At 33.2% G+C, this 27,929-nt stretch overlaps 2 protein-coding genes across 4 annotated transcripts; one reads left to right on the top strand and one right to left on the bottom strand.

Annotated features, from left to right (window-relative positions):
* On the bottom strand, positions 204 to 5,253 carry LOC104786343 (serine/threonine protein phosphatase 2A 55 kDa regulatory subunit B alpha isoform). Of its 2 annotated transcripts, none has more exons than XM_010511720.2 (14): positions 4,893 to 5,253; positions 4,190 to 4,311; positions 4,001 to 4,096; positions 3,797 to 3,916; positions 3,253 to 3,459; positions 2,775 to 2,869; positions 2,558 to 2,676; positions 2,145 to 2,268; positions 1,634 to 1,757; positions 1,349 to 1,417; positions 1,177 to 1,268; positions 1,010 to 1,087; positions 848 to 915; positions 204 to 751 (listed from the first exon to the last, which is right to left on the bottom strand). In XM_010511720.2, exons 1-14 carry the CDS (start codon positions 4,999 to 5,001, stop codon positions 612 to 614), a joined length of 1,563 nt encoding a protein of 520 aa, XP_010510022.1. In that variant the 5' UTR covers positions 5,002 to 5,253; the 3' UTR covers positions 204 to 611. The 2 variants fall into 2 exon arrangements, with proteins under 2 accessions (XP_010510022.1, XP_010510030.1); XM_010511728.2 differs by having other exon boundaries at positions 4,190 to 4,293.
* On the top strand, positions 25,430 to 27,543 carry LOC104786329 (glycolipid transfer protein 3). 2 transcript variants are annotated; one of them, XM_010511702.2, is made up of 6 exons: positions 25,430 to 25,784; positions 26,021 to 26,076; positions 26,546 to 26,676; positions 26,779 to 26,914; positions 27,029 to 27,172; positions 27,263 to 27,536. In XM_010511702.2, the coding sequence occupies exons 1-6, from the start codon at positions 25,583 to 25,585 to the stop codon at positions 27,296 to 27,298; spliced, it is 705 nt and encodes a 234-aa protein (XP_010510004.1). In that variant the 5' UTR covers positions 25,430 to 25,582; the 3' UTR covers positions 27,299 to 27,536. The 2 variants fall into 2 exon arrangements, with proteins under 2 accessions (XP_010510004.1, XP_010510011.1); XM_010511709.2 differs by lacking the exons at positions 25,430 to 25,784; positions 26,021 to 26,076 and adding an exon at positions 26,088 to 26,365 and having other exon boundaries at positions 27,263 to 27,543.

The raw sequence follows: 27,929 nt of genomic DNA, 5'->3' as shown, positions 1-27,929 counted from the left end.
AGATTTCATGTGGCCCCTTGAGAATATTTTTTTTTTCACAACCAAATCGTATTGGAGCATAAAGCTTAGCTACGAGACACTTGTTTCATTATCAAAAACAAAGCAAATAGTTTGTTACTCGTTCTTTAACGTGAAACATGGTGAAAGCATGTATATGAGAAAAGAGTTCGTACCCAAATACTAACATATAAAACATGGAGATATAGTACTAATCTTTAAATAGTTTTCAAGAATATTCCAAAATAAACAACTGTCACAAGTCATGTAAGAGAGAAAGCTACAATCACGATTTTGCTTATACATAATCGGATTCCCTTTTCTGGTTCTTGTTCCAACATTTTTAACAGAACACAAGTAAAAAAAGATTCTAAAACTTAAGAGAAAATGGCGGATTTTACGTGGTTGGAATGAAGAAAAGAGTATCATGACCAGTGGTTGCTATTTCCTCCCGCGGAAAAAAAAAAGTCGTTAAGGATGATACAAAGAGAGTATAGTTTTTAGCTGTGTGAGATGAAGATGCTGATGATGGATGTTATATAAAGCATTCTCTGATCCTTCGGTTTCACAAGTGCCAAAGCTTCTTCTTCATTTTGAGTATTATGTTTTGTTTTCTACGCATAGTACATGTACAAACTGTTGGCTGCAGCGCAAGCTATCGAGTTTTCTGTTGGATGCCATGCGAGATGCAGCAATTTGGTTGTATGGTCGAAAGAATTAGCATTCCCGTCGACTCCGGGACTCTCTGCTGCTCCTGTTTCCCATGTTTTTGAAACTATTCATTTACCTTTATACCCACTTCCCTTTGTAGAGCTTGATACTAAAGACACTGGGGAAAAAACTCACTAACCTCTTCTAACCGCGCGCGTTATACTGCTTAGCGATCTTGATGGCCTCGAGGGAGTTGTTACTTGTCTCCTATTAGTTGGAACACAATTATATGGTCCTACTTATATAGAGAAGTAAGGAAAAATGAAAGAAAATATTATTGTCACTAGCACAAGTTTGTTACCTCATTGGATTTTTGCTTGCTTCCAAGGTTGTAGTTTCAGTACTTCCCGGGGAAACACCAAACACTCGGAAGAGATTGCTAGAAACAATTTAAGGCGTGGAAAGTTCATACCAAAAGTATGAAGTGAATGATACAATTAAAGACGAATATGTGTATTGCAGGCATACCTGTAGGAACCTGAAGCCACTCGCAATCCATCCCCACTTAGACAACACTCGAACTTATCAAAGATTGAATCATTTTCATACAAATCACAGAGCTGGAGATGGTTACAAAAAGGTAGCCATCAGTTATGCACTGAGTCTGTCGATGCACTATCATGAAGTACAGAATACTGACCTTTGGTCTTAAATATTCATGAACCTGGAAAGTTGATACTGGACCTGAGTCCATGTTGATGTCCCATAACTGACATGTAAAAAAACATAACCATGAGTCCAGTGACGCCAAAACATAAAACAAAACCATGAGTCCAGTTTTCCTTTTCCTTGTACGCTACTTAGTTTTGAACCAATCACAAATAACTTCAAGGTCATGGCATAACCATTGCTAATATAACATAAGTTCCAACGCCCTTGATTTAATGAGACATAATGCACAGTGGAATTTTAGAAAAGCATGGACCTTAAGCGTCATGTAGTCACGGCTAAGTATATATCTTCCTTCTTTCGCAAATTTGATATCCGAAACTGAAGCAATTATCTCCGTGAAAAATGATCTCGAACTTGGTGTCTCTGTGTCCTCAAACCTGCACAAAAAAAGGAATGTTAGACCTGTTTTGTTGCAATGTCAGAAATCGCTACAAGAAAATGTGGTGTCTTTTGTTTTTGTCATGCAACTATGGTATCCTCATCATCGGTGGATTATGACACATTGATCTCTGGCATACATATCTTAGTCTTTCAAATGTTTTTTTCTAGTTATGAACATAACATATTACTTCACCATGATTTCTAAAGTAGTTGAAGATAGTATTGTGCTATCCAGATGATACACCTTGTACCTATTGTGTTGGCACGAGGGATGTAACAATCACATTTTCATGGAGTAACTCAGATAATTCTACATATCTGGATCCTCTTTTCTATAAATTGCATTACTGAGAACCTTAGTTGGTAGCAGTCTCAAGACTTACAATTTGGAATGTGAGTCACATAAAGCTGATTGTCGCAGATCAATCAGGCGAATTGAGCCTTTCGAACTGCTATAGGCTAACGTATTGCAATGGGTAGGATGAAATTCAGCTGATGTTATAACCTCTGCAACAACGAACAGGATAAACATTGCAGCTCGAATTAACTCCCCCTCAGCGCAAACTTTTACTTAAAGCAAATCAAGTATGCGGGTAGAGAGATGACAAGAAGAATGCACTTGTATACGAGCTAAGCATTTAACCCACAATTTATTGACCAGGCTATAGTATCCAAATGACATTTAAGAGCTGCATGCCTCGAGAAGGACCACCACATCATTGTAGGCACATAAAAGAGAGATCTTCCATCTCAACAAATTATTTTTGCACCACTCAAAAAGAAAAACGCAGCTTACCAGTTAGATCTTCCATATTTGCAGGCTTGACATCAACAATGTTAAAACTTTGGTTGCTGATCTCCAGGTTCCAAAGATTTATTCGCAAATCATCAGCAGAAATAAATGTCTCGCCGTCACTTGAAATTTGGTAGCAAAATAACCCAAGAGAATAACATGATCAATACAAGTAAGAGGAAGGAAAACAACTATGTGACCAAATGGACGGATAACCTACCTGTTGTTTGAGATTGAGTTGATATGATAATCATGGGCATGAGTGTATACTCTTCGACATCTAGCCACTGGGCTAGTCTCATGAGTAGTAATTACCTGTATGTTATTAAATGAATTACAAGTCTAAATTCGAGCTCTACAGGTGAAAAGAATAGAAACTTCCTAATCAAATGCAGAGAAGACCAAAGAAGGGACTGAGAAAATCAAGTTACTTATAATCTTCAGCACTACCAAAACCCTAAATTGATATGAGTAATATTATTTATACTTATAAGCTCGTTATATGCCAATGCTTAATATTATTTCAGCTTACTTGGCACTAAAACTTTGACCCTGCAAGTGAGCTAAAGAATAGTACCAACCAGAAGCTTAAAAAATGTTTTGCTTCTTTGCTGTGGGATCAGGTGTTCATATTGTAGTTCAAATTAAGATCAGCACAAACAATAAAGAGGAAACAAAAAGTGGTGCAGAGTCACTACCACAGGTAATCGTAGCAACGGGATGCCTCCTGGCGGCAATGAGAAGTCATTACTTAAAGAATTGTTTACTTTGTCAGGTAATCCTCCATTAGTGAGGCATGCGTTTGTAGTCTTTGAGTTACTTGAGCTTGCAACACTTCCATTTCCTAGAGTTCTGGAAGAATCTGTATTTATATCACAGATCTTCTTGATCTTTTTATCTTGAACCTGTTTAAACTCTCACATGGGAAGAAGAAAATAATTGTGTTTAAATATTCAGCTTGAAAGGTAACTGATAAACAAGATCTATAGAGAATAATCATAGAAAAAGATATGTAGTATGTATCCATCTGATCACAACATTCAGGAAGTAATAGCATGTAACACTGTTGTTGCCTAGAAGGTTTTAATTCCAACATTCTAAAGACTGTTCGTGAGCGGACCAGTTTTTCTATAAGACACCATAAATGTCCAGTAACAAGCACAATGCAGTGCAGACCACAGTTCCCATCAAAACATTATGTCATTCAAAGAACGAAACATGGAACATAGTTGAATTTCTAACCTTCCAAAATTTGATGGTTTTATCATTCGTTGAAAGGAGAAAAAGAGCACCATTTGCTGTTTGAGACCATCTAATTTTGTTGATTTTCTCTTCTATCTCCAAACTCTTGAGGTAATCAAACTGGTAGACAAAAATCAAACATGAAAAGCCAAAACAAGGTATAACCTATGTTGTAGGAAGGAAAAAAATAAAGTGAAGACGTACCTCAGGTTCATGACTTTGAAATTCAGTTTTATAACGAAACTCTGGGTGCCTCAGTGAATAGTCTGTTCCTTCGAGATCTCTTCTTGCTCCACTGGCCTGTAATTAGAAGCATGCATTAAAAAGCATCACAAAACATAACCATCTCGTAACACATTCAGAGAAAAAGCTTGCAAGAGAGCGAGGGCATACATTTTTGGAATCTGTTCTCTCGAAAAGAACAACACGTCCACCACGGTCCCCAGTAGCAAGATGGTCACCAGATTTATCAAACTCAATCGCAGAAATTATATCAACTGCAGAGGAAACACCAGCTACAGTTTTAAGAATTCCAATCCGATTTAGATAACATCTTTTCTCGTAATGTAAGTACAATGGAAGCTCTATAGGAATCTAGTAATTCAACCCAACTGTAACTCATGAATCATTCACATCCAGCAACATACATAAATCCTAATATACAAGATATCTCCAAAAAGAACACTCAAAAGTTAAAAGAGTTCCTTTTTTTGCTGCCAAAAAAGTAACCTTAATTCTTTTACGCAATGCTCAACACTCTCTAAGCTAATATAAACGATACAATGTAAATTCTTAAACCTGATAAACAAAACAAATCCTCCTTCTCAAACCTAACTAACTATGCATACAAAGGGGAGCATAGACACGTAAGCAGATGAATACAGAAAACTTAAGAAGCAGCACCAAACCACATCAGTAATTGAATCCTTATGACTGTAACGAAACAAATTCCGATGAAAGAACAAGACTTTACAATGACCCAACACCTGATTAGGCCTTAAAAATCCAAAAAGACTAATAGATCTATGTATAAAATATGCATGTAATGTAATGATAATACAAAACAAGTTAAAAATCTCGATGGGGATAGTAGTACCTTCTTGAACTTCTTCACCAGCGCTGCGTTCACCAAAAACCTGAGAAAATCTCCAATCAAGAGGCTGAGGCAACTCTCCCGAACCTCCCACCTCATCACCACCGTTCATCTTCTCTCTGTCTCCCACTGTGACAGTCTTTCTCTCTCCCCCTCACAGAGTAATCTAACAGATTAATGAATCAACATCAGTATGAATCAGATCAGGAATCGCATTAAGAGAAAAAACACAGCTTTCGAGCTCGTGAGATAGGATTTGTTCTCCCTAGTCCCTATAGAAGAAGCATTTGATCAATCAGTATCAGGAAGATTCCCAGATTTCTACAAAACCAAAATAATCCACACTCTCTCTCTCTCTCTCTCACCATTTTTATTATTGTTAAGCAAAAAAAAAAGACTCTTTTTTTTTTTTTGCTCTATGTTAAAGGGCAAAATCGGTATTTTATCAGAAAGAAACGACCGAACGAAAAGAAAAAAAAAAAAATCACTCTTTACCGTTGGTTTAATCTGTTTTACAGAGTTGAGAAGTCTCTAAAACCTTTTCCATGGTAGTTTCTTACAGGGGTTCGTATTGTTTTGGAGTAAAAAAATAATTCAGAACAAAAAAAAAAAGTTAAGGGAAGTTGTTATATAGTATATTCATCTTTGCTCTAAAAGACTCTACGTGTCACCAAATGGTTGGGCGAGGAGATAAAAAACAATTTTGATGGGCGACTTGTTTTTTTCTTCCTCTTCTTCTTCCTCTCTCTGTCTCTCTCTCGAACTCGCGAATTGACAATTGAAGGTTACTGGTTATTGATTTTGCAACTCTGTGTAATCTCCTTTTGAATTGTAAATGAAATGATTTTTTTTTTGTTGATCGTTTCTTTCTAGTATGTTTGATACTAGTGTCTGATACTCGTTATTGATACTAGCTAGCTTGAGAATTATGTTGTTTGAGGTTTAAGTTAAACTAGAAGCTCTATATGTGGTTCTAGTCACGATTGTTTTGACTTCTCAGCTTTTGTTCCAAGAAAGTAGTTGCCTACAGTTTAATGATTATTTAATTGAATTTATGAAAACACTTGCAGGTTAATAATTGTTGAATTGAATTTGTGGACTGCAAATAATCCAGAATTTGTTCTTGAAGAGTGATCTTCTCATTCATTAATCAGTTTTGTGTCCTTGTATGAATCTGTTTTGTGTCTTGTGTGTTATGAATTCTGTTTTGTGTCTTTGTTTTCCTTGATGTATAGGATTCTACTCTCAAGCTATTCATCTAGTTGCAGGAAATGGTGGACAAAATGGGTTACGAAGTATGTCTCCTGGTTTCATTTTGTCCTCATTTTTGTAATCTCCTCTTCTCGTGAACATATTGTTTCATGAAAAATGTCTCAACTTTTCTACAAGTTAGACTTGTTAGAGTCACCAAAAGAGTTCACGAGGCGTATTTTGCCCAGATATACCTTTCACAGGTTTGCAACTGGGTTCTTTAATATGACTTTCATCCCGTTTTGGAAACTTCAATATATATGCAAAGTCTCATTTCTCTACTAATTAAGGTTGCTTTTGAGACGAAATTGCAGGTGGGTAATGCCTCATATTGTATCATCTACGACATTCGGTCTTCAGATGCAATTAATATAGCTGTTAGATGCAAGGTAAGATGCAAGACTCGTTATTGGTTATGGTAATGACTATGCTGCAGGTCCTCAGGCAATGTTGGCCTTGAGTCAAGCTAACCTTTTGGCTGTCACCGAGCTCAACTTCAATATGATCAGTAATCAAAAACTTTTATTTGTTTCTTTAGATTTAGAAAGCTGGTGTTATTGGATGATTAATGTTTTGACCACATATTTTTACAAGTTTTTTTGTATTTTTGTGCTTCTATCATATTTTTTACAAGTTCTTTTTGTATGTTTACAAATTAATTAAATGCAATATTTTCCTATTTTTATAAAATCTTAAATGTTTACACATTTATACTACTTTTATTCTATTTAAAATTTTCAAATTTTAAAAAACAATTTTTTCAAAAATAAGAGACCCAAAATTAGAACTTACTATTGGAAGAGAAAATTTTAACTAAGAGATCATGAGTTCTTTTTTTTTTTTAAATAGAAACCGATTATATATATTTGAAAAAATATCAGTACAATCAGTCAAATTCTCAAAAGTGAGCAATGAGCGAAAAAGGAGGAAAGAGTAAGAAATACCAACAATAACACCAGAAGTAGAACAAGTGATTAACCCGGTTGGAAGTTAGCAAACCAATGATAGAGATAAGTGTCTTGAATCAAGCTTGAGTGATTTGATGAGAGGATGGTCGTGTTATCGAGTCCAATGAGTCTCCTTCTTAAAATGAGTTGGATCTCCTTTCTCAGCCTTTCCGTTGAGCGAAATGAAGTTGTGTGTATCCTTGCATTTCTCTCCATCCAGATTGTATAGAGTAGGGCATGGAACAACAGCTTACAAATTAGATTAAGTTTCCTATTTGTGGTAGGATTCTTAATCCAATTGAGATAACCGGTGAATGTTGATGATGACGGAGGCGCTAGGTGAGCAAAAAAATCAAGCCAAAGAGCTTTGGAGTAAGAGCATTGGAAGAATAGGTGATCCCTTGACTCATTTCCTGTAAAACAGAGAAGGCAAGAAGCCGGAACCTGCAAATTCCAATGCCTCATGCGATCCCTTGTAGTGAGCCTGTCTAGAACTGTTAGCCAGGCCATGAAAGCCATCTTTGGTATCCCTTCCTTGAACCAAATCTGTTTGTACCATATCACATTCGGGCCAGGCAGATGAACGTGATTCCACGTTCTCTTCGAAGAGAAGATACCTTGCGTCTGGTCTGGGGTAAGATTCCAGCTGAATATATCATTACCTTCCGTAGAAGTTGGAGGAGAGCAGTCCTGCAGGCAGCTTCTAAGAAGTTGAACTTGAGAGTTCCTTCCTCTTGGAAGCATCCACTGACCATTCGAAGCAGCTTCAGAAACGCTGGATAAGATTCTAATTCCAGTTATTTGTGGGCCACTATCACCAATAATATCAAGTAGTGGACCTAAACCTGTCCAGTTCTCATGCCAAAAGAGAGTATCAACCCCAAAAACGATATGGGAATAGACGAATGGACGAGCCAAGACTCGCAACTTAACCAGTCGCCGCCATAACCAGCTTCCTGTTGGTCTAAAATCAGCAGTCCAGAAGCAACGACCTCGGATCAGATGAATCTTAACCCAAAAGACCCAAAGAGAACCATCTTGAGAGAAAAGGAGCCAGATTAACTTCAGACCGAAGATTTTGTTCCAATGAACTAATCTTTTCAAACCAAGTCCACCAGCTGACTTTGGCTGACATACAATCTCCCAAGAGACCTTAGCACCCCTAGAAGATTCTGCTACTCCCTTCCACAAAAAGGCACTACAGAGTCTCTCTAGATGATCAAGGCACTTGTTCGGCAATAAGAAGACTGATGTCCAGAAATTGATGGTACTATTTATTACCAAATGAAGGAGTTGTAGTCTCCTGGCGAAGGAGAGGTGTCGATGCATCCACCCAGAAATCATGCCTTTGATTTTATCAATTAATGACTGATAATCTGATTCAGAGAGCTTTTGTGTGATAAGAGGCACACCAAGATATCTGACTGGTAAGGATCCATGAGAGAGGTTGAGCCTGGATGCCATATCGCTAATAAATGTCCTATTGTCACCATCAAGAAACAGACAAGACTTCTGCAAATTGACTCCAAGTCGAGAGACCTTTTTGAATTGAGTTAATATCTCTAAAATTTCCAACAAAGAGGATTTTGTTCCATCAAAAAATACCAATAGATCATCTACGAAGCTTAAGTGAGTGATCAAAGGGTCCTGGCACAATGGATGAACCATGAACCTTCCTTGATTGGCATACAAATCCAATTGCTTCGATAAAATGTCCATCATCAGAGCGAAAAGTGAAGCCGAAATGGAATCTCCTTGTCTCAATCCCTTCTTTCCAGGAAAATATCTTATAAGCTCTCCATTAAGAGCAACTGAAAAGGATGGTGTTGTAAAGCAGGTAACAAGCCAGTTGATGAATACTTCCGGAAGGTCAAGGGCTCGCAGAATATTGGTCAGGAATTCTCAGTCTACATTGTTGAAGGCCTTGGATATGTCTATTTGGAGGCAGCCTCTAGTAACTGGTCCTTCCTTATTAAAATCAGACACTAGTTCTGATGCTAATAGGACATTCTCGCAAAGAAGCCTCCCTCTGATGAAAGCAGCTTGATTCCTTTGAATAGCATGATTAGTGAACAATTTCAGTCTCTTTGCTAGGATCTGAGATATTATCTTGTAAATGGTGTTGCAGCAAGAGACTGGTCGGAAATCCCCAAGCCGTTCCGACGTGACTGTCTTAGGAATGAGAGCAGTAATAGTGGCATTCACCTGCTTAAGCAGCTTCCCCGTAACAAAGAATTCTATGACTGCTGCTATAACACTGGATCCCACCGTTGCCCAAGAACTGATGAAGAAGTCCGATGTGAAACCATCGAGACCTGGAGCCTTATTACGAGGTAGGGAGAACAAAGCAGACGTCACTTCGTCTGGGGAAGGAATGGCCTGAAGAGTGGAACCTAGTTCATTGCTGCATCTGAAGGTGGTGAGAGTCTGGATTTCTTCAATTGACAGAGTTTGTACCGTGGAGTTTGGAGTACCAAGCAAATTCTGGTAGAAGTCGAGAACCATGTTTTTAAGTTGACTCACTTCCATAATCCGCTGTCCTTGATCATTCAATAATGAGCAAATCTTATTCCTTGCTTGTCTAGCCTTAACTGATCTGTGAAAGAAACCAGTATTTGAGTCCCCCTTCGAGTACCATCTTATCCGAGACTTTTGTTTTAGGAAGGACTCCTCAGCCGCAGAGAGGAATAACCATTTTTTCTTGAGTTCCTTTTCCTCGTGAAACCTCATCTGAGACGGAGTTGACAAGATTTGAGCCTGTATTCGAATTAGAGCTTCATGGGCCTCCGTAGTTCTGGCTTGAATGTTACTGAAGTTCTTTCTGTTAAACTCTTTACATCCCACTTTAACCGCTTTAAGCCTCTGACAAAGTTCATACATTGACGTACCTCGAACAACTGGAGAAGACCATGCATTGTCAAGTAAGTCGGGATAATCTGGATGAGTTGTGAAAAGATTATAGAACTTAAATGGAACTTTTCTTCTTTCTATATCAATGGTTGTAGTCACTAGTATGGGGGAGTGATCAGATCCACCCGGGGCATCAAATAATGCATTAGATTGAGGATGAGCAGTCAGCCAAGCTTCATTGATAAGAGTCCTATCCAGCTTTCTTGTGATGGGATTGGAATCCTGATTGTTGTACCAAGTGTGATTCGCTCCTCTTCCACTCAACTCTATCAATTCGCAGTTATCAATGCAGCTCTGAAATTTTGCCATTCCTTGGAGAGGCAACGGATAGGGAAAGAGAGAAAAATGGTCCTGAGCTCGGAGAATTTGGTTAAAGTCTCCTAAAATCAGCCATGGATGGTTTTGCTGGCTATTGTACTGATGTTGCTCCTCCAATAAAGCCCAAATCTGACGTCTTGCGACCATGCAGTTCCGGGCATATACAAAAGTTACTGAGAATGACTGATTTGAAGAAGGATAAAAAACACCGCAAGTGATCATCTGATCCGTCTTCTTGTATATAAAAACCTTAATAGAGGGATCCCATACTACCCATATCCTCCCATTAGGAGCAGTGAGAGAGTAGTTTAATTCATATCTCCATCCTGGGAAAGTAGTAGACAAAATACTTACCGCGTTAGCCTCTTGAACGTGCGTTTCCAAAATGCCTCTTATGAGAGGTCTTTGAGACAAAATCCAACTTTTGAGTTGTTGTTGCCTTGAGGTGGTATTCATCCCTCTTATATTATAACAAAAAATCTTCATCATCATCTATCATGAATTCTTATTTACAAAACAATACACAATTAATTCTTAAAAAAATCAAACAGTATATAAGATCCTCAATATATGAACCCCATTAATCTTGCTCTAATGAGTTATGTTAGTGTCACATATCTACAGTAAAATCTTCGTCAAACTCAACCTCATCTTCATTCCTCTGAATCCTTCACTTTTTCATACACTTGTGAGACTTCTTCGTCCTCTGTTTTAATGAATTTCAAGGTGGGGGTTGAACGTTGAAGTGTGACCATTTTGATCAGTCTTACACAAGGAGAAAAATGAATCAGTGTGATGAAAATAAAGACATCACAGAAAGGAAAAGAAACAACAAAGTGGAAATCGCACAAGAGGTTGATATGGATCAAGTCAACTACTAGGGGAAAAGTTGTTTCGTTTTTGGGTTAAGAAGTTACTGGGCCATTAACATATCTAAGCCCACTTAACAATTGTGTTTTTTGGTGACTTTGGTTAAATTATGGAACCCACAAAGAAGAAGAGGAGCAGCAAGTGAGCAAAGGACAAGACAAGAAGCAATGAGAGTCTTTAGTTTAACTATGCTAGTAGGAAAGAGTGTCTTGTTGGTTATAATGTCTAGCTAATCAAAGTTTTAAGAGTTGTTGGCGTTTAAAGTGATCTCTAGTACTAGTAGTTATTAAGTCTAGAGTCCAAGTAACTGAGTGTAGTGTAAGTATGTGTGTGTTGTGTCTTGTAAGAACTATCTTTGGTGATCAATAACAAAATGTAGACAATTAAGGCTTTTTCTCTTTACTCGCTTCCTAAACGCTTATGTCTTTGTTGGTACAAGAAACAAAACAAAGAATAAGACAAGAGAGATAAAGGAATTTAACTAAGACATGTAATTTAATTTGCTTCATTGCTTTCCAGTGTTTGATTTAAGAAATCCTCCCAACATCACCAGGGTTGTTTTAGTTTACAAGGTTAGAGCCTTAACAGCCTCTATAATCCTCAAAACTTTTTCCAGCTGTTAATTGTTAATCTTATCAAAGGTCCCTTGGCACCACACCACCACCACGCCAATACCAGTATCTCTAACGAACGTGGACTGAGCTAATATTACTATATCTTCCGTACATTTTTAGTCTAAAACAGTAAATATTTAGAAAAATATAATCTCATTCTGAAGTTTTTTTTTCATGGGGTACAGCGTATATTCGATTATGACGAAAGTAAGAAGATTCTATTGATCATCCATGCATGCCTTACCGACCTACCAAGCACATCAAGCCCTAGGCCTAGAACAACGTAACTTGTTTTATCATCATTTTTAATTAAGTAGATTTTCAACTAGTATAAAATACAATATCGTCTCTCAGATATATCATTTTTATATTAGCCGGCTTGACTTCTTTAATTTATAAGCATATTTAATATTTCTTAAATAGCATTTTCAATGGAGCACTAACTATAGTCTATATATTATATTATATGTACTCTAAAAATCATTACAACCTCTAAACTCCATTTACCTAGCTCTTTTACTTAACAACTATCTGGTTATATGACCAGTGTAGAGATCCTTTAAGTAAAATAAGTTTTTTTTTTGGTAAACTTAAGTAAGTAAATTAAGTTACATGACATATTTCCATCATAACTCATAAGCATGTAGACCATGCATGTCGAGCCTAAAACTCATTTACCTTTTCTATTCATCAATAACTATCTGAATCTTTTAGCCTAAATAATCTCATACACCTGTGATTAGATATTTAGATGACCATGCAGATACTTAGTCAAATGACATATATCCATATCCATTATAAGATATCAAGAGGGGGTTTATGATCAAACAACCTCGTATATAATTTGGATTAATGATATGCCCGTATTGTGTTATACGTACAGGACATATCCGTAAGTTAGTTTTGTCTGTTCGACATATATGAAATATCATATCTCGTTTTTAAGAAAAATGTAGTGACGCAATTGGTGACGGATACGTATCACATGATCGATGATCCACTTTTACAATATTGTTTTTGTTAAATTAGTATAAGCTAGTAAACGTACGGTACATATATAATTTAAAAACCAAAAATCAAAAACTAAAAATTAAGTGTAAAGAATCTTCACTATTCACACAAAATAAAAATTATAAATGACATGGGAAGCTTGTGACATATCTGGCAGTAATCGAAAAAGTTAAATAATTTTTGTGTCTATCCAAACTAACTTCTAATTTAATTATATTAATTGTACAATTGTCTGACTCCCTTCTTCTAGGAGGTTATAGATTAGATTAATGTAAAGATCACGATGGAGAAACAGTAAATAATATGACAGCTTTGGTACATATCTGATTTCATTCGCAAAATTAAAACAATTTCATTATCTCTCGGAAGTCGGAACTATTTCTTACTTATCTTTATTCTATAATTGTCTATGAGGTAGAGATAAATTTACAGTAATATAAAGATCACTGTTGGAAAACTGTTAATATATAACACTATGATAGATTAAGAGATAAAAGAATTATGATAAATTAATTCGTGTTTGGGATGCCACAAGGCCCACAATTATCTTGATCCATGTGTGTGACCGCTTAACGTTATATTATAGTATTACGTGTATTTAGTAGCTAAACCTTTCAAACAACCCTAGCATGTCTGAACCATTGCACGATATATCCATGCCCTATGTGGAAAAAAAACTCAATTCTCATCTTTATTTATCAATTATTCATGGTTTTTAATCAAACGATGTACGTGGTTAAAAGTCCAGGATCAATTATTCATGCTTTTTGAATGCATTATTAATTTGAATGCATTGGTTATATCTAAAATAATGTTCTAGAAAGTGTGTAACGTCTAAACGTCCAAACCCCCACCATCCGTTGGTCGTCTCTATAGACTCCATTCTCGTCCGATGGTGGGTTTGTTATTTTGAAAACTTTTGAAACTTGGTTACCAATTCTTCAAGTTTTTTGAGAAAAATAACTTTAACTAACTAACACATGCTACTGTATTAATTGTTTCAAGTGATGTTAGAGATGATGCAAGTTTTTTATTCCAAAAAAATATGGCAAGGGTTGGTTTTTGTATTATATATACTGTTGAAAGTAAATAAGCTCTCAAATTAATTCATATTCAATAACAAATTACTCTAAATATATAAATTGGCACAAAATTAGCCATGCAAATCGTTTTTTAAACAACACATTTACAGCTGATGCCGTTTTAGGTTCTAGGTTTGTATGGCTAATTACCTAGAACCAGTGTTTTCAGAACCGGACCGGACCGGCCGGTCGAACCGGTTAACCCGCAACCCACTCAATATGCCGGTTTGGGTTTTGCTCTATAACCGTGATGTTAACAAACCGGAAAAACCCGGATAAATTCGGTAAAAGCCGGCGACCCGCCTTAATTAACCGACCCGCTGGATTTTGGGTTTCATTAATCAAACGATTTTAGCATTTTAATTTGAATAGATCTGTTAATTTTTCACCTTTTCTGCAAAATTTGATGAAGAACAATATTCTGGCCGGGTTTGAGTTGAAGTCACGAAGAAGAGGAAAGAGAAGAGACACGTGAGAGAGGGTTAGACAATTAAGACCAACATTACTGGGAGATGCTCTCTCAAATACTCTTATTAAAAAAAAATAAAAGGAAGAGAGAAGAGAAAAAAGAAGGAAACGTTTTTTCTAGAGTCACTTGAGAAACGATTCTCAGACCAAACAAGACATGTGTCATTTGTTCAGTGGAACAGAAATTAAAATAATAATAATAGTAATAATTTGTAAAAGAAATATTTTTTTTTTGTTTTTTTGAGAAATGTTCAGCCGTTACTTGAGTAATGATGCTCTAATAGGATAGATAACAAATCATTTTTATTAATTTTATATACTACAAGAATTTATTATTATTATTTGGTTAGATCATCCCATTAGGTCCTAGACATATATGTATATTACATACTGATATATATATATATATACAAATAATATGCTCTCAAATATAAACAAACAAACTAAGAAGAATTAACAATTTTAAATATGATTTAGTTCTATGTAATTAAATTAAACGAGTGAACAATTATTAAAATTTAGAAATAGAAATTTGTTACATATATCAAAAATAAAAGAATAATATTATATTTATAAGATGTATAATATATATAAATAATTAAATATATTTAAATATTATTGACCCGCGGTCGAACCGGGTTGACCCAATGAACCGGTGACCCGATAGTTTTCCCGGTTTAGCATCCGGTTCGGGTTTCAAAACATTGGGTAGAACCTTGTATTGTTCTAGGTTCCTTTTGTTCATATCCTTGCATGCCGTACAACCTACCACCCAGATCAAAGCAGAACCCTAGAACAATTAGTTTATCTTCATTTTTAGTTCACTAGTTCTTTTCAAATAGTACTAATTAATAGTTTTCATCACTAATATTATTTTTATGTAGCCGGCTTGACTTGCTGATAAGCATATTTTCTTAAATAGTATCTCAAATTGTGTGTGTTTGTGTGTATATATATTTACTCTTAACACTTCGTCACAAACCTGAAAAGCATTTACCATATTTATTGAATAGCTATTTGTATTCTAGCATGAATAATCTCACAAGTCACAAGTCACTAGATTAAATGAACAATGAATAGTAAATAATACTGTAATTGACTAAACAAACGTGCACAAAAAAGAAAGAATAATAATTAATAATTGACTATAATTTATTAAGTTATTAAGAGCAGCAACACAAAATAAACATGCATTTATCTGAACGAAAAGAGGTACCTAAATCGTAAAGTCTATGATTGAACTCTCCATCTTAAACATATACAGTTTCTTCCTCTGAATTTGTAAACTGGCTTACGGAAAAAAATCCTTGGTAAAATGTTTATTTCTGTATATATGAAATATATATATTCAAGGCCATCTCAAATTATTGAAACTAAGAAATGTCCCACGCGGTAATAGGGTTTACAGTTAATATAGTAAAATATGTAACATTTTGTAATTAAATATATATTAAGTTTTGTTAGCTGTGTCTAAGATAAATAATTTATTTATATTTCATATTTTAAAAAAGTTATTGTTTATAGTAAATAAATTACATAGCTTCCAATACTAAACAGTTAGACAAAAAAACTAAAATAATCGATCGATACTATGTAATATGTGAAGAGAGCTTTTATTAGTTGGAATTGAATATGCATTTGAACTGAGCAAAATTTTTGAAAAAATTCTGGAGTAACATTACTTATATAACCACTTTTTAGTCTAGTGGTTAATTTTTTTTTAACATTATTTAGTCCAGTGGTTAAAAACCTTTTTAACATTAAAGTGGTTATATAAATAATGTTAATTTTAAAATTAAAATTAACATTTAATAAAAAGTGGTTATATAAATAATTACTCTTCTACAATAAGGGTAGATTGAAAATTAATGTTATATATTTTGCGGATTTTAATCTTTCTTGAATTCATTTTTACTATAGAAAACTTGTTCAGTTTTATTTTATGTTGTAAGAGATATATTTGCAGAATTTATAGTCCCCAATTATGTGTATATATTATATAAGAAAAACTATAAATTACTGATCGATCGTGTTCGATTGCATAGAATCCTTTTGATGCAGTGATTGATTAATAATTTATTAGTACTTTTACCTAAGGTATATATATATATATATATATATATATATATATATATATATATATATATATATATATATATATATATATATATATATATATATATATATATATATATATATATATATATATATATATATATATATATATATATATATATATATATATATATATATATATATATATATATATATATATATATATATATATATATATATATATATATATATATATATATATATATATATATATATATATATATATATATATATATATATATATATATATATATATATATATATGATGTTAGATTTCTAGAAAATACGAAATTATGCAAATTATTAGATTTCTAACATGATGCTAAAAGAATAGTTCGTTGAAATTCTATACTTTAAAAACAAAATGATCTACCGTAAACATGGTATGATGTCCTTTTGTTTTTCACACTTGGAGTGCCTTCTCAACTTGGTTGGACATGCCTGATGCGAACTGCACCCAAACTCTAAGGAGGTTAGTGGCACAAGCAACTATCTAATACTATATGGATTAAGAGGAATGCACGCCTCGACAACAACCAATCAACACCCTCTCACATCCTGTTCAAACAGCTAGATCGACAGATCCGTGATGCCATACTTCCAAAGAGCCACAGAAAAAATTTCAAAAGGCTACTACATGACTGGTTGAAGTACGGATATTAAAAACAGAGGAAGCTGGGATATATATTTCCTCCTGTTTCTTTATCAGATTTCCTATGTCTTTTAATTTTTTGTGTGGCAAAGGTTATCTCTTGTATTCAAAGCTATTGTAAATCACTATAATGGAGTTTTTTTAATGAAAATTCACAGTTTTACAAAAAAAAATTATAAGGAGAACTGTCGCTCGTGAGTCGTGATTCGTAAAATCTTTAGCATGTGGAAACGCTTGCTATCCAAATGATGTCAGTAATTATTATTTGCTCATTGTGAATGATGTAGTTATCATTTATAATAGAATCAAGTTCTAGAGTTGTAATTATAGACGACTATATTCAACTGTGATTGTTAACAAAATGTGTGGACTCAATAGGAGACGGATACGTGTCACACTGTCACATTACAACCCGATGCTCCACTTATTATTGTTAATTGTTAGTAAACGGTCCAAAGTTTTTAAAATAGAGCTAAATGTAATGAATCTCGAGTACTATTCGCACTATATAAAATTAGTAATGGCATGGGGAAGCTTGTGGTTTATATCTGGCAATATTCGAAAAGATAAATAAATTATTCATCCTCTTTCCAAACTAGTTTACTTATCTTAGTTCTATATATAATCGTTGGCTCCCTTCTTCTAGGAGATATACACAGATAAAATAGAACTAGGTAACAACATGCATCATGTGTGAAATAAATTAATTTAAATAAAATTATTATGGGTAAATTATAATTATTGAATTAATATTCGTTTGTGTTAAATGTAATATGTAATTAAAGTATTTTTAATTCAAATTTTCGTTTATTTTGTTTAAAATCTTTAAACGTGAAAAAGTTTTTACGTAGTCGAGAAAATATTGATAAAATATTACTATTTATGGCAACATGTCTTTTTGTGATTTTAAAACCAATTTATTGAAACAGGACAAATGAATAGATAAAAAAAATATTAAAAATTTTGGAATTTTTAAGAAGTATAATATGCATTTACATTTGTGAAAAAAAAAATATGCATTTACATAAAATGTAAAGATATGAATACTATTAAGTTCAAATTTGTATTTTAATTTGCTGATTTTTTCGTTCATATTTTTTTTTAGTGTTCGGGAAAAAAATTTGTATATTATATAATGAATAACTATTTTTACGAATAAAATTAGCTATTACATTTTAAAAGTTTTTAAAAGTACACGTTAACAAAATATAGTACATGTAAAAATAGTGAAACTTAACATCTTCTATTATTATTTTTTGGTTAAACATATAATGACATATATTGTAAATAGTATTACTAAATGAGATTAAATTGCTAAAAAATGTGTGAAGCTCTCTAGTAACGACACTTCAGCATTTTTTTCAAAATGCTTCTCTATTAATATATAGGAGATAACTATATATGATAGTGGATTTACTGTAAATAATAATGATGGATTAGTAGTGTTTTGGTAAAAACAATCACACAGTTTTAGTTATAAAATTGTGTGCAACTTATTTAATTAATGTCATGTAGTTTAGTTTAAATGAAAACTTTAGCACCACAGAATAGAGAATACTCATAATATAGTTATACATTAATCATTTATAACTAATCTCATTGGTCTTTGAGTTAAAATCTACAGAAGCCTTTCACAACTTGACAGCTAAGAACCACTAGTAGCTTACATTTCAATGAGGTTGGTTTGGCCACCAACTCGGCTTTGACTTGTTTATGCCTACGATTGATCAAGGGATGGATAACTTGTTTTTATTCTTATCTCGTTTTTGTGCAAGAAACAAAAAAGATCTACTTATTTAATCTCACTCTTTCCAGGTAAGGAAAAACTTATATACCCCTATGTGGAATATGCAGATAACATCAATTTTTGTAGCACAAGGAAACTCACCTATGTAGTTTTCAGTTTTCACAGACGACAATACCTCCTGAACATTAAAGAAGCAACTCCTTGTTTGGTAACCAACTCCATAACGGATGTTGTTAATAGGAACACTCACAAAGTTTTTCACTTATAAAAGTAACGTTAACACGACTGTACATTTATAAATGGAACCCATAATCATGTAGTACGAATGGGTATAACAAAACTCACGTAAGCGTTAAATAATCACTCTCATAATTTAGAGGGGAAAAGATACCCTTAACAACATGGCGATTTTGATCCCAAAAACAAAAAAAACATGGCGAATATAATATGTAGTTTAAAAAAGATAAATTAATGATTATCAGTAAGTAAGGACTAAAATCCATTTCTGTATTTAAGTAATAATATCCTACTTTTAGAATCTACGTCGTGATTTGTGACCCTATGGTCTGAATAAACACAGAGTAGACCGTTACCTATAGAAGACTTAAGTAATTCTTATTCTATACAGAAAATAATAATTCTAAAACAAGAAAGTTTAATCATTAGCTGACTTATAGATAAAAAGATATATATAAACGGAACTTGTTCATGTTAAACTTGTAAAAATGATTAGTAGTTGGCCATTCATGAATAAGGATGAGATTGAGAGGGGCTTGAAATTATGCACACCATATTCTTAACTTAGAAAATGTACTTAAAATAATAATAAAAAGCAAACCGATTCGTCCCACTAATCTCTACATCGGAGTGCCTTACCCATCAGCATGTACGATAGATTCTGGAGAATACTTCGTTTGGCAAAGCGACCATTCAATTAAGGGATTTAACTGACAATCTTATTTATATATATACGACATTTCTATGATTAATATCTGTACGTTCATATGTTTGATAACTATAATAATACTAAAAATTAGAAAGGCATTTGGGAAACAAAGAAAAAGGAAGAAACACGACAAAAAGAAAGAAGAGAAATATATCGACGATACTATCATAAAGAAAGATTTGATCGGACCGGTAAAGGAGTAATACAAATTCACTCTAGCCAATATCGGCGATTGCAAAGGAGACTTTATTTTGACTTCGAGAACATTGTCAAAACAATCGGGTTCGCCGCTAAATTGATGTCGTCGGAACGTATACTTTCATGGTTTTTTTCTTCTTCTTTTGTTGTCATCTAGAAATTTGATATTAAAAATAAAATAATACAAAATACAAGGTTGGTAGTTAACGAAATAACCTTGCAAACTAAGCCGGCTATAGCTAGGGGTGGGCACAAGACAAATTACCCTCTTTTTTTAGAGATGCTTGTTGTTTGATTTCACTTGTACGAGTAACAATGTACTTGTATTTGACTCGTTGAAAGCGACTATCCTTGATTTTAAGTACTTTGTTAAAGAATGATGGACTTATAAGTTATTTCCCTTATCTTATTATTTGCTACTTGTAAATTATTTTCGAATGTTTTGCAGTTACTTGTTGATTAATTTATATCTAATAATAACAAGAACGAGTAACTTATAAAACAAACAAGGTATTAATTTTTTTGGTTAGTTATTATTTAACTTTTATCGTAAATATCTAAATTATACTAGTACTTGTTATTTACTTTGACGATGAATACCTATGTTTTCAAAACTGATATGGGGACGACGTCTAATACTTCTTTTTTTTTCCGACGTATAATACTTATTGTGCCCAATTTTAAAACTGACGGATAATCGTAATTTCGAGGTGAGAAATTTTTATGCCAAAACTGAAAAAAAGAAAAGCAAAGTAGACCTAAACAATAAAATAACAAAGACTGAAACTTATTAACACGAGACACCAAATCAAAGAAAATCGGAATCTAACCAAATTTATGGTTATTCCTTAGTATTATTATCTCGGTATTTTGTCTTGAGATGAGATGTGTACGTGCCAAAGGAAATCATTTAACATGACATGATAGTTAGATAAAGATAAGTCTTGATTAAGAAAACCAAATGAGGATAATTTTTTTTTAATATCTCTAATTACGACATTTGACCTATAAATTAAACTCCTTAACTGCTCCACTTTCTCCATGTACATTTTCACACAAAACGACATACTGACACGTGTATGGATCTTTATATATATATAATGTATCTGTGTGTACATGCATGTGGGGTTGTATTTGATGATGTACATATGTAAATTACTCTATTAATTGTTTTTAAAAAGCTATTCACGATTTCTTTTTTTTGGTCGAATACAATAAATAAACGAGAGTTCTTGCCTTGGTAATTGAAAGTTTGAAAAATTTATGAGAAAGGTTTTATTATTGAGCCAAATGAGGTTTACAGTAGGTCAACGATAGAAGCAGTGAAAATGTATAGTAATATTTACTAAAGTTTGTTGTGAGAGTTAACCATAGTTGGTTTAGATTATTTCTTTAGTCTAGGACTATATAATATATAAGGTCTGAGAGTGTTAAAGAGGAATATCGAGAAATTTGTGGGTTAATTCTAGAGAATGGGAGGAGGTCCATTTAACAAAATCCCCAACCTCTTGTAATTCTCGTTTCTATGATCTATCAAATTCATTTTATATAAGCAAATTGTATGAGTTAATAAGAGTCAAATGGTGTTTGTTTCTTGGAGGTGAGATTTTTTTTTTTAGAATTGTGACACCCCAGTTTTAGAGAGGGAAAGGTTGAAAAGAATTGATTTGACCACCTATGTCACCAAAGTGCACTTATCTTTTCGGTCAAGGGTCATGAGAGAACTCTACAGTTAAAGGTGCTTATGTTGGAGTAGTCTCATGATGGGTGATCTTCCGGGAAGTGATTGTTAGAACTGTGCGAGTGACGCCAAAACACAGGGAAAGATCATGTGGTAATTTGTAGGGACGGTAACAAGCCTTTAAAGCTTCCCGGACATAGCAAACCGGCCGTCGGATATGGATGGGCTCACGTGCCTAGTGAGAGGATGTGAGGCCCATTAAAGAAGGTGGGCCCATGGACTGGGATTGGACATGAGGCCCACTAAGAGGTGGCGGTCGGGGCGTTACAAGTGGTATCAGAGCCGAACCCAGACGAGTGGAGTCGAGTGGGCTCACACCATTGGGGGTAGCGGTTTTGGTGCGCAACGAGGACGTTGCGATCTGTTAGTGGGGGTGAATTGTGACATCCCGGTTTCAGAGACTTGCGGAGGGTTTAAAAGAATTGATTTGGCCACCTATGTCACCAAAGTGCACTTATCTTTTCGGTCAAGGGGCTTGAGAGAACTCCACAATTAAGTGTGCTTATGCTGGAGTAGTCTCAAGATGGGTGACCTTCCGGGAAGTGACTGTCGGAACTATGCAAGTGAGGACAAAACACATGGAAATATCACATGGTGGTTTGTAGGGACGGTAACAAGTCTTTAAAGCTTCCTGGACGTAGCAAACTGACCGTCGGATATGGGTGGGCTCACAGACCTAGTGAGAGGACGTGAGGAACATTAGAGAAAGTGGACCCATGGACTGGAGTTGGACATGAAACCCACTAAAATGTGGCGGTCAGGACGTTACAAGAATAATATTATTTAATAATTAGTTAAATTACAATTTAATTATCATTAAAAGACCCAGTAATTTTAAAAATAATTAGTACATCAAAAATCTCCATAAATTTTATAAAATATTTGTGAAATGAAATATTTTTTTTTTCAAAACATTTTATATTATGGAAGAGAGAGAGTATTGATCAATGACAATCACAAATATATATATTGGTCTCTATCTAGAGGTCTGTAACATGGCAACCAACTATCGGTTTATTTATTTATATGTATCAAAGTTATATGATTTTAAATTTTCGAGCTGCAAAATTGCCAAATACTAGGATTTTAGGATCACGAGTTAAGTAAGCCATTTATGATTTCATTTGCCATATAATTTTTGAGGACGGTAATATTTTCTAGAAAACATAGTCAGATCAATGAGAGTCTCATTATGAGACTACATTTAACATTTTAAATTTTTTTAGCAGTGCATCAAGATAATACTAAATTTTTATGTGCACACTATTTTTCGTAAATCGAGGTATTATATATTCTACCTCTTTGGTTCAAAAGGAGTAACGGTCTTAATTATGGTATGTTGGTTTAATAAATACTTCCTATCTCTCATAAAAATTGATGTTTTGGGATATTTTTTAGTCGCACAAATATTGATATTTTGTAAATTTTAAGAAGTAATCATTGAAAATATTTAAAATTTTGAATTGTTATTGGTTTAAAATTAAATACTATTTTTTTAGTTAAAGAAAAAAAATATATTTAAACTCACTAATCATTGTTTTTTTAAAATGTGTTAAAATTTCTAAACAAATCTTTATGAGACAGAGGAAGTATCGAACTTTTGGGTTTTGGCTATCGAATGTGTATATATAGACCATCCAATGCCATCTTATGACTCCTTAGAGCCATCTAAAAACAATGATACTTAGCTTATTAGACGTTGAGAATATTGCCTTCTGTTCAACGGTATGTATTGCATCATTAACGTTACTATAACGCGCGTATTCGAGCTGAGTTGTTTATAGAATTTTATATTGATGTTTCTTGCATAAATCCTTTCTATCGAAATCCACAAGAACCTTGGTAATTATGTTTCTGGGAATCAGCATTGTCTATTTTGGAACATGAGACCATTTCTCTTTTTCCTCCACTCAATAAATTAAATTAAATGCAAGATCTTACTGCTAGAGTTGCAAACTAATTACTACTCCATGTTTTAAGTGAAAACACATAAATTAAGAAATGATTACTATAAGTTGGTTCAACCAGTCCACTCATAAACAAGACTGCAAAATAATAAATATTAAACTAATTTAAAAGTAACATAAAAATTTGAAAACATTTTATATTATAAAACAAAAAATCTTCTCTAAAATATTTTATATTATAAAACAAGGGAGTAGTAACTAGTAACCAATGTTTTGAAACCCGAACCGGATGCTAAACCGGGAAAACTATCGGGTCACCGGTTCATTGGGTCAACCCGGTTCGACCGCGGGTCAATAATATTTAAATATATTTAATTATTTATATATATTATACATCTTATAAATATAATATTATTCTTTTATTTTTGATATATGTAACAAATTTCTATTTCTAAATTTTAATAATTGTTCACTCGTTTAATTTAATTACATAGAACTAAATCATATTTAAAATTGTTAATTCTTCTTAGTTTGTTTGTTTATATTTGACAGCATATTATTTGTATATATATATATATATCAGTATATAATATACATATATGTCTAGGACCTAATGGGATGATCTAACCAAATAATAATAATAAATTCTTGTAGTATATAAAATTAATAAAAATGATTTGTTATCTCTCCTATTAGAGCATCATTACTCAAGTAACGGCTGCACATTTCTCAAAAAAACAAAAAAAAAAAAATATTTCTTTTACAAATTATTACTATTATTATTATTTTAATTTCTGTTCCACTGAACAAATGACACATGTCTTGTTTGGTCTGAGAATCGTTTCTCAAGTGACTCTAGAAAAAACGTTTCTTTCTTTTTTCTCTTCTCTCTTCCTTTTATTATTTTTTAATAAGAATATTTGAGAGAGCATCTCCCAGTAATGTTGGTCTTAATTGTCTAACCCTCTCTCACGTGTCTCTTCTCTTTCCTCTTCTTCGTGACTTCAACTCAAACCCGGCCAGAATATTGTTCTTCATCAAATTTTGCAGAAAAGGTAAAAAATTAACAGATCTGTTCAAATTAAAATGCTAAAATCGTTTGATTAATGAAACCCAAAGTCCGGCGGGTCGCCGGCTTTTACCGAGTTTATCCGGGTTTTTCCGGTTTGTTAACATCACAGTTATAGAGCAAAACCCAAACCGGCAGATTGAGTGGGTCGCGGTCTGAAAACACTGCTAGTAACAGTTGGTTGTTTATGGCAAGATCCTAAACTTATGTAGTTATACAACATTGGAATAGCAAATTATCGCTATCTGGGTCATTGACATATATATACTACTATACAGTATCAAGCTTCATTCATTTTCTATTTGAAGATTTTCAAGGCTCTTTACAATAATTGACTACTAAAAAATACAAAAATTATTTTGAAAAAATAAATTCAGTTTTTAATATGTATGAAAATCTGGAACCATCAATTTTGTTCAAGAGAGTAAGTATAAAATACAAAAAATAAGAGTAAGTATAAAATGGTAGGAGTAATTTCTCTGACAATTTATGTAATTATGGAAAGTAAACAATCCAAACAAATAAATAAGAGTAATAAACAAAACTGATAAAAAACCAATAACGATAGCAAGGTCAAGCATAGGGGTCACCAATCACCATCATATCGATAAGAGAATCTATAAAAAAAATTATCATCTAATTAAGGGAAACTTCTACTAAGTACATAGGTAGTATTTTATTGGATATATAATTAACAAATATCCCGGATTCAAACACACAAAAATAGAGAGAACCAATAGCCGATTCCTATATTATAAATAGCCGAACTCCCTTATATATGTTGGTTAAGTAGAGGCATTATACACATAGTCGAGAAAGGTAGAGAATAAAATAATTGCAAACAAAGATGAAACGAAAGAGATGTGAAATGGAAGAGACAACCAAGAAGAAGAAGATGACAGAGATTGGATCTGCCATTGAAGAACTCTCTGTTCTCTCCATAGCCAAGACCACAATAGTTACCACCGAAACCGAAGCCACTACAAACATCATCAATTTACCTTTAAAGCCTCTCCTATCTTTCTGCAAATTAATCGTCCAAGTTCTTGGTAATTTTTTATGCCATTTTTTTTCTTTTTAAAATATATAAACTTTGTTATTCTAAAACCAAATGAGAAATATTGTTTTGCTTAATATATCAAAGTTTTTATTTATTTATTTAGTTAACATGAAAGAGTTTCTGTGTTATTACGAATCTACCTCTAAGCTAATGTTTGGTTTTCTTGAATTAAAGCATAACTAGCTCCTCCAATGGTTGTCCTGAAACTTTGTTGATTGATTGCAGATAAGATTGGCCCGACAATGGCTGTTCTCCGACAAGACATTGATCAAAATATTCAAGTAATTACTTTTGTCTCTATTATAATAATATTAATATTATATACATACATCATTTTCAATGCTCGTAAGCTCTTGCGTAACTCACTCTAGATTATTATATAAGTACATTTTTTATCTCAGAAAATAAAAAAGAATACTACTAGTACTACATGTTTCCCTAGTTACCTGATGCAGTGTATAATTAACTATTAAGCATGATTAGAAACCATTGATGTTTCGACTCGCCGCCCTAGAATTTTTCATCTCTTTCGACACGAGGACCCATCTACACCTTTACGTAGCTTTCAGGGTCATTTTCGTTATACAGTCTCTTCGATTGAATGGACCTGATTTTTTTCTTATCAACTTGTTAACCTATTCTGTTTATTGAGTTTTTTTTTTTTTTTTTTTTTTTTTTTTTTTTTTTTTTTTTTTTTTTTTTTTTTTTTTTTTTTTTTTTTTTTTTTNCTTAAAACTGTTCTGTTTATAGAGGCTAGAGAAGATGTGGGAATCTGATCCTCTTTTGTACTCAAATTTGGCTGAGATACTAAGACAAGAAGCGAAGGAGGGATCCTCTAGGAAACCTAAAAGCTGTAGCAGAGCTGCTCTTTGGCTAACGAGGTACGTATCATTTAATTAGTACATGTAAATAAATATAACCAAAAAAAAAAGAATATGAACTAACAATAGTTTTGTTAACTATTGTAATCCCGAACTATTTAGAGCGATGGATTTTACGTTAGCGCTATTGCAACGGTTGGTGAAGGACATGTCACAAAACATGGAACAAGCCATAGAAGAGTCTTATAATTTGACTATAAAACCATGGCATGGATGGATCTCTTCTGCCGCTTTTAAGGTAATTATTATTTACAATGTTCACTATAATAATTACATCTCGAGTATATAGAAAAAAACAAATTATTCTAAAAACAAATTCGTGGTATATATGCGTTTGTGTTTGTCCGAAAAGGTGGCTCTTAAACTGGTTCCAAACAACAGCACATTCATCGATGTGCTTGCGGGAAAAGACGAGACTCACCAAATGGTCCAAGATGATATAACAAGTCTAATTTCATTGCTCCTTCCACTTCTAAACCAACTTCATTCTATTTTGGTAAGATTTATAATTTCCTTTTCCTCAATAGTTTTTATGTATTTTTTAAGACTAATTTTGATTTTGATTTATTTTCTTTGGGGTACGTAGGAATTATACGAAGTGAGCAAACTAAAGTCGCCGTGAGAAAGAGAACTGAAGAGAAAGGACTGAAGGGTATAGTTTTGGTTGTAACAAAGTCTAACGTGTAGCATCATCACTTCTTCGATGAGTTTCATAAATTTCTCTTTTTAATGAGTTATTTATCTAACAGTTTTTATCACGCATACAATGATGGTACATGAGTTTGTATGGACCATATATACATATAATAGCTGTGTATATAAAGCCCAGACATTCCCATAATCAATTTCTTGTTACAATTTTGAGTCGTTTTCACTTTCCGTGATTTAAATTACGTAAAATCCACCAATTGCATGCCTCTCGTCAATTAACAAAATAATAATAATTTTTTATTTAAGAATAAAATGTAGCTACTAACTAGTTGAATGAAGAATAAAATATTAACAATTTTATTATATAAACCTGACAAAATTACTAATTAACAATATCGTGACACGTGTCAAATATATTGATTAGATGTCGACACATATCTAATTTTATTCACAGAATTTTGTATGTTTATATATTAAAAAATATCAAAGTTACTCGTTAACAAGATAGTGACACGTGTCAAATATATTGATTAGATCATGACACGTGTCTAATTTTATTTACAGAATTCTACATGTTTATATTATATAAAAAAATTATTTTT

This window comes from Camelina sativa, chromosome 1 (assembly GCF_000633955.1).
Source record: "Camelina sativa cultivar DH55 chromosome 1, Cs, whole genome shotgun sequence".
Classification (NCBI taxonomy): domain Eukaryota; kingdom Viridiplantae; phylum Streptophyta; class Magnoliopsida; order Brassicales; family Brassicaceae; genus Camelina; species Camelina sativa.
This window is presented reverse-complemented; position numbering and strand designations above follow the sequence as displayed.

Bases quoted from the DNA above. Each gene is read 5' to 3' on its own strand.
- LOC104786329 (XM_010511702.2), top strand. From the start codon at position 25,583: ATGAAACGAAAGAGATGTGAAATGGAAGAGACAACCAAGAAGAAGAAG. The intron at 26,077-26,545 runs GTAATTACTTTT...TTCTGTTTATAG, and splicing joins ACATTGATCAAAATATTCAA to AGGCTAGAGAAGATGTGGGA. The intron at 27,173-27,262 runs GTAAGATTTATA...TGGGGTACGTAG, and splicing joins ACCAACTTCATTCTATTTTG to GAATTATACGAAGTGAGCAA.
- LOC104786343 (XM_010511720.2), bottom strand. From the start codon at position 5,001: ATGAACGGTGGTGATGAGGTGGGAGGTTCGGGAGAGTTGCCTCAGCCT. The intron at 2,870-3,252 runs GTAGTGACTCTG...AATAACATACAG, and splicing joins CGTTGCTACGATTACCTGTG to GTAATTACTACTCATGAGAC. The intron at 1,269-1,348 runs GTCAGTATTCTG...AACCATCTCCAG, and splicing joins ATGAATATTTAAGACCAAAG to CTCTGTGATTTGTATGAAAA.